Below are 20,199 nucleotides of genomic sequence, written 5' to 3' on the forward strand. Positions count from 1 at the left end.
CTTCCCCTCTCTCCTCCCCCCCTCCTTCCCCTCCCCTCTCTCCCCCACTCCCCTCTCTCCCCCCCCTCCCCACTCCCCCTCCTTCCCTTCCCCCTCTTTCCCCTTCCACTCCATTCCCCTCAACCACCCCTCTTTCCCCTCCCCCGCCCCTTCTCACCCCCCCTCCCCCTTCCCCCTCCTCTCCCCCTTCCCCTCCCCCCTTTCCCCTCCCACTCCATTCCCCTCAACCACCCTTATCCTCCCTCCTCCCTCTCTCCCCCTCCCCTCCCCTTCCCCAATGTTGGGGGAGTCCAGAACCAGGGGCCACACACAGTTTAAGAATAAGGGGTCGGCCATTTAGAACTGAGATGAGGAAAAACTTTTTCAGTCAGAGAGTTGTGAATCTGTGGAATTCTCTGCCTCAGAAGGCAGTGGAGGCCAATTCTCTGGATGCTTCCAAGAGAGAGCTGGATAGAGCTCTTAAGGATAGCGGAGTCAGGGGGTATGGGGAGAAGGCAGGAACAGGGTACTGATTAAGAATGATCAGCCATGATTACATTGAATGGCGGTGCTGGTGCGAAGGGCCGAATGGCCTCCTCCTGCACCTATTGTCTATTGTCTTCGCCCGCCCCGGATCGCGGGGCTTGGGTCGGCCCGCTGCGGACCTTTCACCGTCCGGCGCGGCCTGGAACGTGGCAACTTCAACAGCCTGACCGCGGGAGAAGACGGCAGAGGAAGAGAAAAGACATTCTGGCCTTCCATCACAGTGAGGAGGTGACTGGAGGAGACTCACTGTGATGGATGTTTCTTTTGTTTTTGTTTTGTGTTGGTTGTGATTGTGTGTGTTATTGTTTATTTTTATTGCTCTATTGCTGGACTGTGGGTGAACTTTCATTTCACTGCACATCTTGTATGTGTGTGTGACAAATAAACTTGTTTATTTCTCTCTTGTTTGTTCCTATTCCTTCTCTCCTGAGATGCTGCCTGACCTACTGAGTTACTCCAGCATTTTGTGAAATAAATACCTTCGATTTGTACCAGCATCTGCAGTTATTGTATTATACTTATGGTACAAATCGAAGGTATTTATTCACAAAATGCTGGAGTAACTCAGCAGGTCAGGCAGCATCTCAGGAGAGAAGGAATGGGTGACGTTTCGGGTCGAGACCCATCTTCAGACTGATGTCAGGGGAGGGGGCGGGACAAAGGAAGGATATAGGTGCAGACGGGAAGATAGAGGGAGATCTGGGAAGGAGGAGGGGATGGGAGGGACAGAGGAACTATCTAAAGTTGGAGAAATCGATGTTCATACCACTGGGCTGCAAGCTGCCCAGGCGAAATATGAGGTGCTGTTCCTCCAATTTGCGCTGGGCCTCACTATGGCACTGGAGGAGGCCCATGACAGAAAGGTCAGACTGGGAGTGGGAGGGGAGTTGAAGTGCTCAGCCACCGGGAGATCAGGTTGGTTAAGGCGGACTGAGCGCTGGTGTTGAGCGAAGCGATCGCCGAGCCTGCGTTTGGTATCGCCGATGTAAATAAGTTGACATCTAGAGCAGCGGATGCAATAGATAAGGTTGGAGGAGGTGCAGGTGAACCTCTGTCTCACCTGGAAAGACTGTTTGGGTCCTTGGATGGAGTTGAGGGGGGAGGTAAAGGGACAGGTGTTGCATCTCGTGCGGTTGCAGGGGAAAGTGCCCGGGGATGGGGTGGTTTGGGTGGGAAGGGACGAGTGGACCAGACAAGTTTATTTGCTGGTACAAATCGAAGGTATTTATTCACAAAATGCTGGAGTAACTCAGCAGGTCATCTGCAGTTATTTTCTTACAGTAAACTTGACTTGAAATGTATTCAAACAATGCAATGTCACCTGAAAGCCACTTGCAAGCCTCCCAGCGGTGGGGGGCGCTGTCGGCGCAGGTGTCACTGATGGTCCGCTCTTGGCCCGCCGCCATTTTGATGAGGTCTTGGCGCACGCGCGGTACGGGCGGTGTGCGGCGGCCTTGAGGGGACGGGCGAGAGGCGGCGATCGCAGCCGGGTGACGGAGCGGAATACGCGGCTCAACCTCCGCGGGACGGGCGTCGCTGCTCTCCCGGTGTGTGTGTGGTGGGGTGGGGGGGAGAAGACCAGACCACCTTCCAGCGCCGCCACAGACCCGACGCGCGGTGAACGGGACGGCGCCGGTCACGTGAGCCGCTGCGAAAGAAACTACAATCCTGCAGACGTCGGGATCCTGAGGTAAAACCCGAGGTAAAATCCCGCAGCTGATGCAAACCCGAGATAAAATCCCGCAGCTGATGCAAACCCGCGATAAAATCCCGCAGCTGATGCAAACCCGAGGTAAAATCCCGCAGCTGATGTAAACCTGAAATAAAATCCCGCAGCTGCTGCAAACCCGAGGTAAACTCCTGCAGCTGATGTAAACCCGAGGTAAAATCCGACAGCTGCTGCAAACCTGAGGTAAAATCCGGCAGCTGATGTAAACCTGAAACAAAATCCTGCAGCTGCTGCAGACCTGAGGTAAAATCACGCAGCTGATCCAGACCTGAGGTAAAATTCCGCAGCTGATGTAAACCTGAGGTAAAATCCCGCAGCTGATGTAAACCTGAGGTAAAATCCCGCAGCTGCCGCAAACCCGAGGTAAAATCCCGCAGCTGCTGCAAACGTGAGGTAAAACCCCGCAGCTGATTCAGACCTGAGACAAAATCCGGCAGCTGATGTAAACCCGAGGTAAAATCCGGCAGCTGATGTAAACCCGAGATAAAGTCCTGCAGCTGCCGCAAACCTGAGACGAAATCCTGCTGCTGATCCAGACCTGAGGTAAAATCACGCATCTGATCAAGACCTGAGGTAAAATCCCGCAGCTGATGTAAACCTGAAACAAAATCATGCAGCTGATGCAAACCCGAGGTAAAATCCGGCAGCTGCTGCAAACCCGAGACAAAATCCTGCAGCTGATCCAGACCTGAGACAAAATCCCGCAGCTGATCCAGACCTGAGGTAAAATCCCGCAGCTGCTGCAAACCCGAGGTAAAATCCCGCAGCTGATGTAAACCTGAAACAAAATCCCGCAGCTGCTGCAAACCTGAGGTAAAATCCGGCAGCTGATGTAAACCCGAGGTAAAATCCGGCAGCTGCTGTAAACCTGACAAAATCTCGTAACTGATCCGGATCTGAGGTAAAATCCCGCAGCTGATCCAGACCTGAGGTAGAATCCGGCAGCTGCTGCAAACCCGAGGTAAAATCCTGCAGCTGATGTAAACCCGAGGTAAAATCCCGCAGCTGCTGCAAACCCGAGACGAAATCCTGCAGCTGATCCAGACCTGAGGTAAAATCCCGCAGCTGCTGCAAACCCGAGGTAAAATCCCGCAGCTGCGGCAAACCTGAAATGAAATCACGCAGCTGATCCAGACCTGAGGTAGAATCCGGCAGCTGATGTAAACCTGAGGTAAAATCCGGCAACTGCTGCAGACCTGAAATAAAATCCCGCCGCTGATCCAGACCTGAGGTAGAATCCTGCAGCTGCTGCAAACTCGAGATAAAATCCCGCAGCTGATGCAAACCTGAAACAAAATCCTGCAGCTGCTGCAAACCTGAGGTAAAATCTGGCAGCTGATGTAAACCCGAGATAAAATCCGGCAGCTGATGTAAACCCGAGGTAAAATCCGGCAGCTGCTGTAAATCTGAGACAAAATCTCGCAGCTGATCCGGATCTGAGGTAAAATCCCGCAGCTGATCCAGACCTGAGGTAGAATCCGGCAGCTGCTGTAAACCTGAAACAAAATCCCGCAGTTGATGTAAACCCGAGATAAAATCCGGGAGCTGCTGCAAACCTGAGGTAAAATCCCGCAGCTGATCCAGACCTGAGGTAAAATCCCGCAGCTGATCCAGACCTGAGGTAGAATCCGGCTGCTGCTGTAAACCTGAAACAAAATCCCGCAGTTGATGCCAACCCGCGGTAAAATCCTGCAGCTGCCGCAAACCTGAGACTAAATCCTGCAGCTGATCCAGACCTGAGGTAAAATCCGGCAGCAGATCCAGACCTGATGTAAAATCCTGCAGCTGCTGCAAACCTGAGGTAAAATCCGGCAGCTGCTGCAGACCTGAAACAAAATCCCAGCTGCTGTGACCTGAGGTAAAATCCCGCAGCTGCTGCAAACCCGAGACAAAATCCTGCAGCTGATGCAAACCTGAGGTAAAATCCCACAGCTGATGTAAACCCGAGGTAAAATCCCGCAGCTGATGTAAACCTGAGGTGAAATCCGGCGGTTGCTGCCAACCTGAGGTAAAATTCGGCCGCTGCTGCAAACCTGAAACAAAATCCGGCAGCTGTTGCAAACCCGAAGTAAAATCCGGCAGCTGCTGCAAACCCGAGGTAAAATCCCGCAGCTGATCTAGACCTGAGGTAAAATCCCACAGCTGATGTAAACCTGACACAAAATCCTGCAGATGATCCAGACCTGAAACAAAATCTCGCAGCTAATCCAGATCTGAAGTAAAATCCGGCAGCTGCTGAACACATGAGATAAAATCCCGCAGTTGCTGCAAACCTGAGACAAAATCCCGCAGCTGCTGCAAACCTGAGATAAAATCCGGCAGCTGCTGCAGACCTGAAACAAAATCCGGCAGCTGCTGCAGACCTGAAACAAAATCAGGCAGCTGCTGCAGACCTGAAACAAAATCAGGCAGCTGCTGCCAAACCGAGGTAAAATCCGGCAGCTGCTGCAAACCTGAGACAAAATCGGTTCAGGTTGATAAATTAAGATGGGTTATAATTATCGTGCAATGAGGGACAGTGAAAAACTTTGCATGCTATCCAATTACCTCAAGCCATAATATACCGGAGTACCATCAAGACCAAGGTAGGCTTAAAAATACCAGAGTGCAGAATATAGTGCTACACCATTATAGTGCTACAGTTCCAGAGAAAAGTGCAGTGGCCACAATGAGATAGGTTGGAAGATCAGGACTAAGCCTGTAGTTCATGGGAGAATCATTCCATGGTTTGATAACAGTGGGGAAGAAGCTCTAGGTTCCTTGTCTCCAGGCCTTGCTGCTGTACATCCAAGTGGCACCATCACCCTCGGCAGGGTGGCACGGTGGCGCAGCGGTAGAGTTGCCGCCTTACAGCGAATGCAGTGCCGGAGACTCAGGTTCGATCCTGACTACGGGCGCTGTCTGTACGGAGTTTGTACGTTCTCCCCGTGACCTGCGTGGGTTTTCTCCGAGATCTTCGGTTTCCTCCCACACTCCAAAGACGTACAGGTATGTAGGTTAATTGACTGGGTAAATGTAAAAATTGTCCCTAGTGTGTGTAGGATAGTGTTAATGTGCGGGGATCGCTGGGCGGCGCGGACTCGGTGGGCCGAAGGGCCTGTTTCCGCGCTGTATCTCTAAATCTAAAAATTTAAATCAGTAACATTGTAAATTGTCCCCAGTGTGTAGCTTAGTACTAGTACTAGTGTGCAGGGATAGCTGGTTTCCGTGGACTTGGTGGAGGAGGAGGCCATTTGGCCCTTCGAGCCTGTACGCACCGCCATTCATTGTGATCATGGCTGATCATTCACAATCAGTAACCCGTGCCTGCCTTCTCCCCATATCCCTTGATTCCACTAGCCCCTAGAGCTCTATCTAACTCTCTCTTAAATCCATCCAGTGATTTGGCCTCCACTGCCCTCTGTGGCAGAGAATCCCACAAATTCACAACTCTCTGGGTGAAAAAGTTTTTTCTCGCCTCAGTTTTAAATGGCCTCCCCTTTATTCTTTGACTGTGTGTGTGTTTGGCCCCTGGTTCTGGACTCGCCCAACATTGGGAACATTTTTCCTGCATCTAGCTTGTCCAGTCCTTTTATAATTGTATGCGTTTCTATAAGATCCCCTCTCATCCTTCTAAACTCCAGTGTATCTCTAAAGTCTCAAGTCTGGGCCTGAAACCAGCTCCCTGGCATCTCCCCACCCTCCTTCTCTCCCTCCACACCGTTGAAACATAGAAACATAGAAAATAGGTGCAGGAGGAGGCCATTCGGCCCTTCGAGCCTGTACGCACCGCCATTCAATATGATCATGGCTGATCATCCAACTCAGTAACCCGTACCTGCCTTCTCTCCATACCCCCTGATCCCTTTAGCCACAAGGGCCACATCTAACTCCCTCTTAAATATAGCCAATGAACTGGCCTCAACTACCTTCTGTGGCAGAGAATTCCACAGATTCACCACTCTCTGTGTGAAAAAAAACGTTCTCATCTCGGTCCTAAAAGACTTCCCCCTTATCCTTAAACTGTGGCCCTTTGTTCTGGACTTCCCCAACATCGGGAACAATCTTCCCGCATCTAGCCTGTCCAACCCCATAAGAATTTTGTACGTCGCATCTGTGACCGTATGACAATAGACAATAGGTGCAGGAGGAGGCCATTCGGCCCTACGAGCCTGTACGCACCGCCATTCAATGTGATCACAGCTGATCATTCTCAATCAGTATGTACTCGCTGGAATTTAGAAGATTGAGGGGGGATCTTATAGAAACTTACAAAATTCTTAAGGGGTTGGAGAGGCTAGATGCGGGAAGATTGTTCCCGATGTTGGGGAAGTCCAGAACCAGGGGTCGCAGCTTAAGGATAAGGGGGAAGTCTTTTAGGACCGAGATGAGAAACCATTTCTTCACACAGAGAGTGGTGAGTCTGTGGAATTCTCTGCAACAGAGGGTAATTGAGGCCAGTTCATTGGCTATATTTAAGAGGGAGTTAGATGTGGCCCTTGTGGCTAAAGGGATCAGGGGGTATGGAGAGAAGGCAGGTACGGGATACTGAGTTGGATGATCAGCCATGATCATATTGAATGGCGGTGCAGGCTCGAAGGGCCGAATGGCCTACTCCTGCACCTATTTTCTATGTTAAGTACCCCGTTCCTGCCTTCTCCCCATACCCCCTGACTCCGCTATCCTTAAGAGCTCTATGGGCCTGATGTTGCTCCACACACTGACATGTCTGTCCTTGGGCTGTCCTTGCTCTGTCTCCCCCCCCCCCCCAGCAGCCATGGCTGACCGATCGATGGGGCCGACTGCGGCGGCAGAGAGCGCGGGCGACATGGACCCGGTGGAGTACACCCTCCGCAAGCGGCTGCCCCACAAACTGCCCCGCCGCAAGAATGACATCTACGTCAACATGAAGACCGACTTCAAGGCGCAGCTGGGGCGCTGCCAGAAGATGCTGGAGGGCGGCGGCTACGGCGAGATCTGCATCCACGGCCTGGGGCTGGCCATCAACCGGGCCATCAACATCGCCCTGCAGCTGCAGGCCGCCAGCTTCGGCGCCCTGCAGGTCGCCGCCAACACCTCCACCGTCGAGCTGGTCGATGAGCTGGAGCCCGAGCTGGACGAGGCCGAGGCCGTCACCCGCACCAGGAACAACTCTGCCATCCACATCAGGGTCTTCCTGGCGCTGCCCAAGGGCGAGCTGGTCGAGCCGTGCAACTGAGGCGTCCCTCATCGGCCCGACCCATTCATTCAGGGCCGGTCCAGTGGGCACGCCCCAGCATTTTGTGTCTATCGCATCCAACACACTGACCCATCCATTCATTCAGGGCTGGCTAGTGTGTGTCTTCATTCAAGACCAGATAGTGTGTGTCTTCCTTCAAGACCAATAGACAATAGGTGCAGGAGGAGGCCATTCGGCCCTTCGAGCCAGCACCGCCATTCAATGTGATCATGGCTGATCATTCCCAATCAGTACCCCGTTCCTGCCTTCTCCCCATACCCCCTGACTCCGCTATCCTTAAGAGCTCTATCTTGAATGCATTCAGAATTGGCCTCCACTGCCTTCTGAGGCAGAGAATCCCACAGATTCACAACTCTCTGACTGAAAAGGTTTTTCCTCATCTCAGTTGTAAATGGCCTACCCCTTATTCTTAAACTGTGGCCCCTTGTTCTGGACTCCCCAACATCGGGAACATGTTTCCTGCCTCTAACGTGTCCAACCCCTTAATAATCTTATACGTTTCGATAAGATCCCCTCTCATCCTTCTAAATTCCAGTGTGTACAAGCCTAGCCGCTCCAGTCTTTCAACATATGACAGTCCCGCCATTCCGGGAATTAACCTAGTAAACCTACGCTGCACGCCCTAGATAGTGTGTGTCTTCCTTCAGGGCCAGATAGTGTGTGTCTTCCTTCAAGACCAGATTGTGTGTGTCTTCCTTCAAGGCCAGATAGTGTGTGTCTTCCTTCAAGACCAGATTGTGTGTGTCTTCATTCAAGGCCAGATTGTGTGTGTCTTCCTTCAAGGCCAGATAGTGTGTGTTCTCACCTATTCGTTCAGGCCAGTCCATATCCCCATCCATTCATTCAAGGCCAGTCCAGTCTTTGTCCCCATCCATTCATTCAGGGGTAGTCCTGTGTGAGCCAACCCAGTCCCAATCTGTGTCCTTATCCATTCATTCAGGCCCAGCCTAGTATGTTCAAGTAACCCTTGCTTTCCCTCACCATCCCTCCCCCACCCTAGTACTCCGACTAGAATCATTGCCTTCCCGATTCATTTCACGGTTTGCATGTCTCATCACCCTCCCCCCAGCCAACAATGAACCATTCTCTATTGCCTTGTAACATCGTCTGCTTTGATCTGTCATTTTCACACCTTACTCTTCCAATATCACTAGTTTTCCTCTTCCCCTGATTCTCAGTCTTAAGAAGGGTCTGGACCCGAAACTTCACCCGTTCCTTTTCTCCAGAGATGCTGCCCGTCCCGCTGAGTTACTCCGGCATTTTGTGTCTATCTTCGGTGTAAACCAGCACCTGCAGTTCCTTCCTGCACAGTATGTGTCCTTATCCATTCATTAAGGGCCAGCCCAGTGTGTGTCTGTGTGTGTGCTCCCATCCATTCATTCACGATCTACACACTGCTGGGTCAGATGGAACTGAGTCTCGCTTGTTTATGTTGTGTTTCAGCATCAGATTTATCTACTGGTCCTAAAGTACAATGCTGTGTTGCTTACCCTAAGCGAGCTGATGCAAGTAATGTGCTTCTGTCTTAAATCACGTGGGACATTGAAACAGAAGCTGTTTAAATCACCCCCCACCCCCCACACACCTTTGCATCCATGGTGTAATTGGCTGTTCTGCTTGCCTCGTTTCCTCACATGATCTGTTAGTCTGAAGAAGGGTCCCGACCTGAAACGTCACCTGTCCATGTTCTGCAGAGATACGGTCTGAGCCGCTGACTTACTCCACCAATTTGTGTCTTTTTCTGTAAATCAGAGTATGCAGTTCCTCGTTTCCGACTGAAGGTGACGAGTTGAAATTTGCCTTCATGGAAACAAGATGCCGGCTCCAAGGGAACACAATGGACACAAATTGGTGGAGTAACTCAGCGGGACAGGCAGCATCTCCGCAGTGAATGAATGGGTGATGTTTCGGCTCGAGACCCTTCTTCAGACCAAGTCAAGACCCAGACTGAAGAAGGGTCTCGACCCGAAACATCACCCAGTCCTTCACTCCAGAGACGCTGCCTGACCCGCTGAGTTACTCCAGCATTTTGTGCAAAACCAGCATCCTTACCACACACCTCATTGCTGGTGTGAAGCCAATGGTCCTGTCTGCCTCAGTAAAATATCCTAGTTGACAAGGAACAGGGGATTTATCCCTTAATCGACACCAGATCCAATCATTTATCTTGCTGTTTGTAAGGGGCTTTATGTGCACAAGTCCAAATTTACATTTTTATATGTACTGTTTGCCTGTAAAGCAATTCAAGACGTTCAGAGGTTGTAAAAGATGCTCTAAAATAGTGACTTTGAGTGCTATTATTGCTCTGAAACACAGTCTGTGATTGTAGTGTGACCTTTTATCATTGGAGTTGATAAAACTACTACATCATATTCTTGCTGTGAGACTCTGGATTATTCTAAACTATTTGAACCATGACATGAGTTTGCTAAGGTATTACATTGAGACTCTCACAGCTATTATAATATAATAATATTCATTTATTGTCATTGCAACGAGTACAACGAAATTAAAAAATAGCCAATCCTGACGGTGCGTAAAACATATATGCAATAAATGCAAAAACAAATAAATACAATTATATTAAGTACAAAGATTTTTTAACGGTGTTGCCTAGTGCAGAAGGTAGTGTTCAGTTCTCGTATGGCCCTGGGGTAAAAACTGTTCTTAAGTCTGTTTGTTCGGGATTTGATCGACCTGAAACGTCGACCAGAGGGCAGATGAACAAACAGACGGTGGCCGGGGTGGGATGGATCTTTTATTATTTTTCCTGCTCTACTGAGGCAGCGTAGGCTGAACAGGTGCTCCAGGGAGGGCAGTGAGCAGCCGATGATCTTCTGGGCCGTTGTGATGACCCTCTGAAGGGCCTTCCTGTCCTTTTCTGAGCAGCTGGCATACCATGTGGTTATACAGTATGCCAGCACACTCTCGATGGAGCAGCGATAGAAGGACATCATGAGCTTCTCCTGCAGGTTGGTTTTCCTGAGGATCCTCAGGAAGTGGAGTCTCTGCTGTGCCTTCTTTACTGTGGTGATGGTGTTGGTAGACCAGGTAAGATCCTCTGCGATGTGCGTACCCAGGAACCTGAAAGCGGGTACCCTTTCCACACAGACCCCATTGATGTAGAGTGGGTCGTGTTCTACACTGGTTTTCCTGAAGTCAATTATAAGTTCCTTTGTTTTGGAGGAGTTCAGGACAAGATTGTTCACTGAACACCATGCTGCCAGCCTTTGGATTTCATCCCTTGAGGGCGTGCAGCGTAGGTTCACCAGGTTAATTCCCGGAATGGCGGGACTGTCATATGTTGAAAGACTGGAGCGACTAGGCTTGTATACACTGGAATTTAGACGGATGAGAGGGGATCTTATCGAAACGTATAAGATTATTAAGGGGTTGGACACGTTAGAGGCAGGAAACATGTTCCCAATGTTGGGGGAGTCCAGAACAAGGGGCCACAGTTTAAGAATAAGGGGTAGGCCATTTGGAACTGAGATGAGGAAAAACTTTTTCAGTCAGAGAGTTGTGAATCTGTGGAATTCTCTGCCTCAGAAGGCAGTGGAGGCCAATTCTCTGAATGCATTCAAGAGAGAGCTAGATAGAGCTCTTAAGGATAGCGGATTCAGGGGGTATGGGGAGAAGGCAGGAACGGGGTACTGATTGAGAATGATCAGCCATGATCACATTGGATGGCGGTGCTGGCTCGAAGGGTCGAATGGCCTACTCCTGCACCTATTGTCTATTGTCTGTTTTCACTACCCCGGCCCTTGAATAGAACATAACATGAATTTCCTGTTACTTAAGAATGTCTTACTCGTGCTTTATTTCTTCGTTTTGAAACCGGTCGAGCAGCACCGGACACCCAGGCTCAATCGTGAACTTGGGTTGCTGTCTGCGTGGAGTTTGCACGTTCTCACAGCCGTCGCGTGGGTTTCCAGGTTAATGTAGATTGCCCCCCTACTGTGAAGAGTGGGGGTATGAAAGGGAGATTACAGAGAACTAGTTTGAGTGGGTGGTCAATGGTCAGTGTAGACTCGGGTGGGGGCAGAAGGATCATTTTCCATGCTGCATCTCTAAAACTAAACCTAGGGTCACTAATATTTGTTCCCCGCCCACAATTGGCCTTGAAGGGGTCGTGAGCTACCACTTTTAACTAATATAGATGCAACACCTGTCCCTTTACCTCCCTCCTCAACTCCATCCAAGGACCCAAACAGTCTTTCCAGGTGAGACAGAGGTTCACCTGCACCTCCTCCAACCTCATCTATTGCATCCGCTGCTCCAGATGTCAACTTATTTACATCGGCAAAACCAAATGCAGGCTCGGCGATCGCTTCGCTCAACACCTGTGCTAGGTCCGCGTTGGTCAAACCGATCTCCCGGTGGCTGAGCACTTCAACTCCCCCTCCCACTCCCAGTCTGACCTTTCTGTCATGGGCCTCCTCCAGTGCCATAGTGAGGCCCACCGGAAATTGGAGGAACAGCACCTCATATTTCGCCTGGGTAGCTTGCAGCCCAGCGGTATGAACATTGACTTCTCCAACTTTAGATAGTTCCTCTGTCCCTCCCTTCCCCTCCCCCTTCCCAGTTCTCCCTCTATCTTCCTGTCTCCACCTAGATCCTTCCTTTGTCCCGCCCCCCCTGACATCAGTCTGAAGAAGGGTCTCGACCCGAAACGTCACCCATTCCTTCTCTCCTGAGATGCTGCCTGACCTGCTGAGTTACTCCAGCATTTTGTGAATAAATACCACTTTTAACTGCTGTCCTCCTGATGAAGGCATTTGTGGTGCTGTTGGTTGGTGTTCCTGGGTTTAGACCTGGAAATGGAGGGGGGGGGGAGAAGGAGGACTTTCTAAGTTAGAATAGTATGCAATTGAGTGGGGGGAGGGGGTTAGAGTATTTTAACGAAAGCCTATAGAATGGCTAGATAGGTAGACACACTCTTGTTGGAGATGGCCATTGCCTAGCATGATGGTCACGTATCATTTATTCCGTCACATCGTTGACTTGAGCCTTGGAAGCCTTCATAGGTCAGGGGATGACTCACACGGTAACCAGGCTCTGAGCTGTTTGGGCACAGTATTTGTAGCACAGATCCAGTCAAGTGTCTAGACTCTACACCAGAATGGCATTGAATGACAAAGGTAGGCAATAGTCAATAGGTGCAGGAGGAAGTCATTCGGCCCTTCGAGCCAGCACCACCATTCAATGTGATCATGGCTGATCATTCTCAATCAGTACCCCGTTCCTGCCTTCTCCCCGTACCCCCTGACTCTGCTATCCTTAAGAGCTCTATCTAGCTCTCTCTTGAATGCATTCAGAGAATTGGCCTCCACTGCCTTCTGAGGCAGAGAATTCCACAGATTCACAACTCTGATCGAAAAAGTTTTTCCTCATCTCCGTTCTAAATGGCCTACCCCTTATTCTTAAACTGTGTGGCCCCTTGTTCTGGACTCTCCCAACATTGGGAACATGTTTCCTGCCTCTAACGTGTCCAACCCCTTAATAATCTTATATGTTTCGAAAAGATCCCCTCTCATCCTTCTAAATTCCAGTGTATACAAGCCTAGTTGCTCCAGTCTTTCAACATACGACAGTCCCGCCATTCCGGGAATTAACCTAGTAAACCTACGCTGCACGCCCTCAATAGCAAGAATATCCTTCCTCAAATTTGGAGACCAAAAATGCACACAGTGCTCCAGGTGCGGTCTAACTAGGGCCCTGTACAACTGCAGAAGGACCTCTTTGCTCCTATACTCAATTCCTCTTGTTATGAAGGCCAACATTCCATTGGCTTTCTTCACTGCCTGCTGTACCTGCATGCTTCCTTTCAGTGACTGATGCACTAGGACACCCAGATCTCGTTGTACGTCCCCTTTTCCTAACTTGACACCATTCAGATAATATAAGAAAATAACTGCAGATGCTGGTACAAATCGATTTATTCACAAAATGCTGGAGTAACTCAGCAGGTCAGGCAGCATCTCGGGAGAGAAGGAATGGGTGACGTTTCGGGTCGAGACCCTTCTTCAGACTGATGTCGGGGGTGGGACAAAGGAAGGATATAGGTGGAGACAGGAAGATAGAGGGAGATCTGGGAAGGAGGAGGGGAAGGGAGGGACAGAGGAGCTATCTGAAGTTGGAGAAGTCGACGTTCATACCACCCTAACCCCGGGCACTTTCCCTTGCAACCGCACGAGATACAACACCTGTCCCTTTACCTCCCCCCTCAACTCCATCAAAGGACCCAAACATTCTTTCCAGGTGAGACAGAGGTTCACCTGCACCTCCTCCAACCTCATCTATTGCATCCGCTGCTCTAGATGTCAACTTATCTATATCGGCGAAACCAAGCGCAGGCTCGGCGATCGCTTCGCTGAACACCTGCGCTCGGTCCGCATTAACGCAACTGATCTCCCGGTGGCCCAGCACTTTAACTCCCCCTCCCATTCCCAGTCTGACCTCTCTGTCATGGGCCTCCTCCAGTGCCATAGTGAGGCCCGTCGGAAATTGGAGGAGCAGCACCTCATATTTCGCCTGGGCAGTTTGCGGCCCGGTGATATGAACGTCGACTTCTCCAACTTCAGATAGCTCCTCTGTCCCTCCCTTCCCCTCCTCCTTCCCAGATCTCCCTCTATCTTCCTGTCTCCACCTATATCCTTCCTTTGTCCCACCCCCGACATCAGTCTGAAGAAGGGTCTCGACCCGAAACGTCACCCATTCCTTCTCTCCCGAGATGCTGCCTGACCTGCTGAGTTACTCCAGCATTTTGTGAATAAAACCATTCAGATAATAATCTGCCTTCCTGTTCTTAACACCAAAGTGGATAACCTCACACTTATCCATATTAAACTGCACCTTGTTGGAGTTAGTCCATGCCTGGCATTTGCAGACGTGGAGTATATCATCTGCTATACAGCCAAACATTGGCATCAGGGGGCAGCAGCAGTAGAGTTGCTGCCTCGCAGCGCCAGAGACCCGGGTTCGATCCTGACTACGGCTGCTTGTCTGAACGGAGTTTATATGTTCTTCCCGTGACCCGCGTGCGTTTCCTCCCACACACTTCAAAGACGTACAGGTTTGTAGGTTAATTGGCTTGGTATAATTGTAAATTGGGCGTAGGATAGTGTTAGTGTGCGGGGATCGCTGGTCGACACGGACTCGGTGGGCCGAGGGGGCCTGTTTCCGCGCTGTATCTCTAAACTAAACTAAGCCCCTTCATCAGATTGCATGGCGGAGATCAGGTTTCTGTACCTCATGCCAGGTGGAAGCATCGAGCAGAGGGCACGGTCCAGCCAGGGGATCCTTGATGATCGATGCCGCCATCGTTGTCGACCTCCCCTGTGGTGAGCCCTGACAACTGACCTCAGTCAGGCGAACGACAACAACAAACAGAGACAGCAGAAACAGAAGCAGCTTCATAACTTCTGCTGCCTCAAACGCAAGAAGAAGATGATGCCGCCATCTCGGGGCAGTGCCTCGCGTACATACTTCTGACGGTGGGGAGGCCTGTGCATGTTAAGGACTGCAGCCTCTTGCATTCCTATTGCGTGCATGAAATAAAATTAAAGGCACTGTCATATGTTGAAAGACTAGAGCGACTAGGCTTGTATACACTGGAATTTAGAAGGATGAAACATAGAAAATAGGTGCAGGAGTAGGCCATTCGGCACTTCGAGCCTGCACCGCCATTCAATATGATCATGGCTGGTCATTCAGCTCAGTAGCCTGTACCTGCCTTCTCTCCATACTCCCTGATCCCTTTAGCAAAAAGGGCCACATCTAACTCCCTCTTAAATATAGCCAATGAACTGGCCTCAACTACCTTCTGTGGCAGAGAATTCCACAGACTCACCACTCTGTGTGAAGAAATGTTTTCTCATCTCGGTCCTAAAAGACTTCCCCCTTATCCTTAAGCTGTGACCCCTGGTTCTGGACTCCCCCAACATCGGGAACGATCTTCCCGCATCTAGCCTCTCCAACCCCTTAAGAATTTTATATGTTTCTATAAGATCCCCCCTCAGTCTTCTAAATTCCAGCGAGTACAAGCCCAGTCTATCCAGTCTTTCCTCATATGAAAGTCCCGCCATCCCAGGGATCAATCTGGTGAACCTTCTCTGTACTCCCTCTAAGGCAAGAACGTCTTTCCTCAGGTTAGGAGACCAAAACTGCACACAATACTCCAGGTGCGGTCTCACCAAGGCCCTGTACAACTACAGCAGAACCTCCCTGCTCCTAAACTTAAATCCTCTTGCTATGAATGCCAACATACCATTCGCTTTCTTCACTGCCTGCTGCACCTGCACGCTTGCTTTCAATGACTGGTGCACCATGACACCCAGGTCACGTTGCATCTCCCCTTCTCCCAATCGGTCACCATTCAGGTAATAGTCTGCTTTCCTGTTCTTGCCGCCAAAGTGGATAACCTCACATTTATCCACATTATATTGCATCTGCCATGCATTTGCCCACTCGCCTAATCTATCCAAGTCACTCTGCATCCTCCTCACAGCTAACACTGCCACCCAGCTTCGTGTCATCCGCAAACTTAGAGATGTTGCATTCAATTCCCTCGTCCAAATCATTAATATACACTGTAAATAACTGGGGTCCCAGCACTGAGCCTTGCGGTACCCCACTAGTCACTGCCTGCCATTCCGAAAAGGACCCGTTTAATCCTACTCTTTGCTTCCTGTCCGCCAACCAATTTTCTATCCACCTCAACACTGAACCCTCAATACCTTGTGCTTTAAGTTTGTACACCAATCTCCTATGTGGGACCTTATCGAAGGCCTTCTGAAAGTCCAGATATAACACATCGACTGGTTCTCCCTTCCTTATCCACTCTACTAGTTACATCCTCGAAAAATTCTATAAGATTCGTCAGACATGATTTGCCTTTCATAAATCCATGCTGACTTTGTCGGATGATTTCACCACTTTCCAAATGTGATGCTATCACATCTTTAATAACTGACTCTAGCATTTTCCCCACTACCGATGTTAGACTAACTGGTCTATAATTCCCCGTTTTCTCTCTCCCTCCCTTTTTAAAAAGTGGGGTTACATTAGCTACCCTCCAGTCCTCAGGAACTACTCCAGAATCTAAAGAGTTTTGAAAAATGAGAGGAGATCTTATCGAAACATATAAGATTATTAAGGGGTTGGACACGTTAGAGGCAGGAAACATGTTCCCAATGTTGGGGGAGTCCAGAACAAGGGGCCACACAGTTTAAGAATAAAGGGTAGGCCATTTAGAACGGAGATGAGGAAAAACTTTTTCAGCCAGAGAGTTGTGAATCTGTGGAATTCTCTGCCTCAGAAGGCAGTGGAGGCCAATTCTCTGAATGCATTCAAGAGAGAGCTAGATAGAGCTCTTAAGGATAGCGGAGTCAGGGGGTATGGGGAGAAGGCAGGAACGGGGTACTGATTGAGAATGATCAGCCATGATCACATTGAATGGCGGTGCTGGCTCGAAGGGCCGAATGGCCTCCTATTGTCTATTGCACCAAAATAAGTGGGCTGATCTAACAGTGGATAAAAATATGTAGTTGCATGGTACTGAATTCTGAGGGTTAGAGAGGTCAGGAAATGGAGAGCGAGAGGCCCTGATAATAAAAGATCAATGTCAGGGCAATGAAGCATAGTCTTGGGTTTTAGTTTTATATATTTAATATTAGAGGTACAGCATGGAAACAGGCCCTTCGACACCGACCAGCGATCCCCGCACACTAATACTATCCTACACACACTAGGGACAATTTACACTTATACCAAGCCAATTAACCTACAAACCTGCATGTCTTATCGAAACATATAAGATTATTAAGGATCTTATCGAAACATATAAGATTATTAAGGATCTTATCGAAACATATAAGATTATTAAGGATCTTATCGAAACATATAAGATTATTAAGGATCTTATCGAAACATATAAGATTATTAAGGATCTTATCGAAACATATAAGATTATTAAGGATCTTATCGAAACATATAAGATTATTAAGGATCTTATCGAAACATATAAGATTATTAAGGATCTTATCGAAACATATAAGATTATTAAGGATCTTATCGAAACATATAAGATTATTAAGGATCTTATCGAAACATATAAGATTATTAAGGGGTTGGACACGTTAGAGGCAGGAAACATGTTCCCAATGTTGGGGGAGTCCAGAACAAGGGGCCACACAGTTTAAGAATAAGGGGTAAGGCCATTTAGAACGGAGATGAGGAAAAACTTTTTCAGTCAGAGAGTTGTGAATCTGTGGAATTCACTGCCTCAAAAGGCAGTGGAGGCCAATTCTCTGAATGCATTCAAGAGAGAGCTCTTAAGGATAGCGGAGTCAGGGGGTATGGGGAGAAGGCAGGAACGGGGTACTGATTGAGAATGATCAGCCATGATCACATTGAATGGTGGTGCAGGCTCGAAGGGCCGAATGGCCTCCTCCTGCACCTATTGTCTTTACAGCGTGGGTAGAAACCGAAGATCTCGGACAAAACCCACACTGGTCACGGGGAGAACGTGCAAACATCACCTGTGGTCGAGATCCAACCCGGGTCTCTGGTGCTGTAAGGCAGCTTACTCATTGAACTGTTTCCTGTCACCACTAATCAAATTACTTTCCTTGCTACGTGATCGGAAAATTTAGCAACTATATCATTACTTGATCCAAATCATTTAAATTACCAATGGTGGTGGTAGCCAGTACCATCTTCTTCGCTGATATGTGCTGGGGGGCAGTAGGGCGGAGGTTGTGGACGCCAAACAGGATCAACAAACTCATCGGGAAGGCTGGCTCTGTCCTGGGGTGGGGGGGGGGAGTTGGAGTTGGATTCACGGGGGTTGGTCTTGGAGGGGAGGGCGCTTCCCAAACTGCTGAGCATGCTGGGACAATACAGCTCACCCCCTCCTCCCTGATACACTGGTCAACCTGAGGAGCTCCTTCAGCAACAGACTTGTCCCACCAACAAGCAGCACACAACGCCACAGGAGATCCTTCTTCGCTGTGGCTATCAAACCGTACAACTCCCTCCCCCTTCTGTCGTGGGGTAGATTGGGACTGACCCCCCCCCCCCTTCCCAATCTCTGCACCCCCCAATCCTTTCCACACGTCACCATTCATGTTTCATGTATGTTGTGTTTTCTGTGTTTTTATGACCGCTGGCTGATCAATTTCGCTCCTGAGAAAATAAAGTTCTCTCGTATTGTATCAATAGGCAATAGGTGCAGGAGGAGGCCATTCGACCCTTCGAGCCAGCACTGCCATTCAATGTGATCATGGCTGACCATTCTCAATCAGTACCCCGTTCCTGCCTTCTCCCCGTACCCCCTGACTCCGCTATCCTTAAGAGCTCTATCCAGCTCTCTCTTGAATGCATTCAGAGAATTGGCCTCCACTGCCTTCAGAGGCAGTGAATTCCTATCGTAAACCCGGTATCCAAATGTTCAGAAATCCTAATGGCTCTCCCATCAGGCAAAAGGTATAGAAGTGTGAAAATGCACATCTCCAGATTTTAGGGACGGTTTCTTCCCAGCTGTTATCAGGCAACTGGATCATCCTACTGCAACCAGCAAGCAGTCCTGAACTACTATTGGAGTATATTTTTAGATTTAGATTTAGAGATACAGTGCGGAAACAGGCCCTTCGGCCCACCGAGTCCGCACCGCCCAGCGATCCCCGCACACTAACACTATCCCACACACACTAGGGACAATTTTTACATTTGCCCAGCCAATTAACCTACAAACATGTACGTCTTTGGAGTGTGGGAGGAAACCGAAGATCTCGGAGAAAACCCCCGCAGGTCACGGGGAGAACGTACAAACTCCGTACAGACGGCGCCCGTAGTCAGGATCGCACCCGAGTTTCCGGCGCTGCATTCGCTGTAAGGCAGCAACTCTACCACTGCGCCACTGTGCCGCCGTATCTTTGATCAGGCTTTACCTTGCACTAAACGTTAATCCCTTATCATGTATCTGTACCTGTGAATGTCTCGATTGTTATCCTGTGTCAAAAACCTCGGCGTGATATTTGACTCTGCATTAAAATTTGACAAGCAAGTCAACGCTGTGGTAAAAGCCAGCTTCTTCCAACTTCGTACCATAGCTAAAATCAAACCTTTCCTCCAATTCGACGACACTGAAAAAATCATTCACGCTTTCATTTCCTCCCGCCTAGACGACTGCAACTCCCTATACACTGGGATCAGCCAATCTTCCCTGTCCCGCCTGCAATTGGTCCAAAACGCCGCAGCGAGACTCCTGACGGGTACCCGTAAAAGGGACCACATCACGCCGATTCTGGCCTCTCTCCAATGGCTCCCTGTACGGTACAGAATCAACTTCAAGCTCCTCCTATTCACATATAAAGCCCTAAATAGACATTCCCCCCCCTACATCAAAAATCTTCTAACCCACCTCTCTAACTCCAGGTCCCTCAGGTCGGCCGACTTGGGGCTACTCACTATCCCGCGGTCTAGGCTTAAGCTCAGGGGTGACCGCGCTTTTGCGGTTGCAGCTCCTAGACTGTGGAACAGCATCCCTCTCCCCATCAGAACTGCCCCCTCCATCCACTCCTTTAAGTCCAGGCTCAAAACCTATTTCTACTCCCTAGCGTTTGAGGCTCATTGAGGAGGCGCTGTGAACTGTTTATGTATGTGCTGTTATGTTTGTGTGCTACTGTATGTTTCATTTTTTCCTTAGTACCTAATCAGACGTACA

General features: G+C 49.5%; 1 protein-coding gene across 5 annotated transcripts; it reads left to right on the forward strand.

Moving 5' to 3' along the window:
- Positions 1 to 1,955: 1,955 nt before the first annotated feature.
- On the forward strand, positions 1,956 to 9,923 carry pop7 (POP7 homolog, ribonuclease P/MRP subunit). Of its 5 annotated transcripts, none has more exons than XR_013549308.1 (3): positions 1,956 to 2,227; positions 7,006 to 8,120; positions 8,175 to 9,920. XR_013549308.1 is itself a non-coding variant. In XM_078427804.1 (3 exons), exons 2-3 carry the CDS (start codon positions 7,011 to 7,013, stop codon positions 8,999 to 9,001), a joined length of 501 nt encoding a protein of 166 aa, XP_078283930.1. In that variant the 5' UTR covers positions 1,956 to 2,227; positions 7,006 to 7,010; the 3' UTR covers positions 9,002 to 9,923. The 5 variants fall into 5 exon arrangements, 4 of the variants coding, with proteins under 4 accessions (XP_078283930.1, XP_078283933.1, XP_078283931.1 ...); XM_078427804.1 differs by having other exon boundaries at positions 7,006 to 7,425; positions 8,916 to 9,923; XM_078427807.1 differs by having other exon boundaries at positions 1,956 to 2,215; positions 7,006 to 7,425; positions 8,916 to 9,923.
- The last annotated feature ends 10,276 nt before the right edge of the window (positions 9,924 to 20,199 follow it).

This window comes from Rhinoraja longicauda, chromosome 34 (genome assembly GCF_053455715.1).
Source record: "Rhinoraja longicauda isolate Sanriku21f chromosome 34, sRhiLon1.1, whole genome shotgun sequence".
Lineage (NCBI taxonomy): Eukaryota > Metazoa > Chordata > Chondrichthyes > Rajiformes > Arhynchobatidae > Rhinoraja > Rhinoraja longicauda.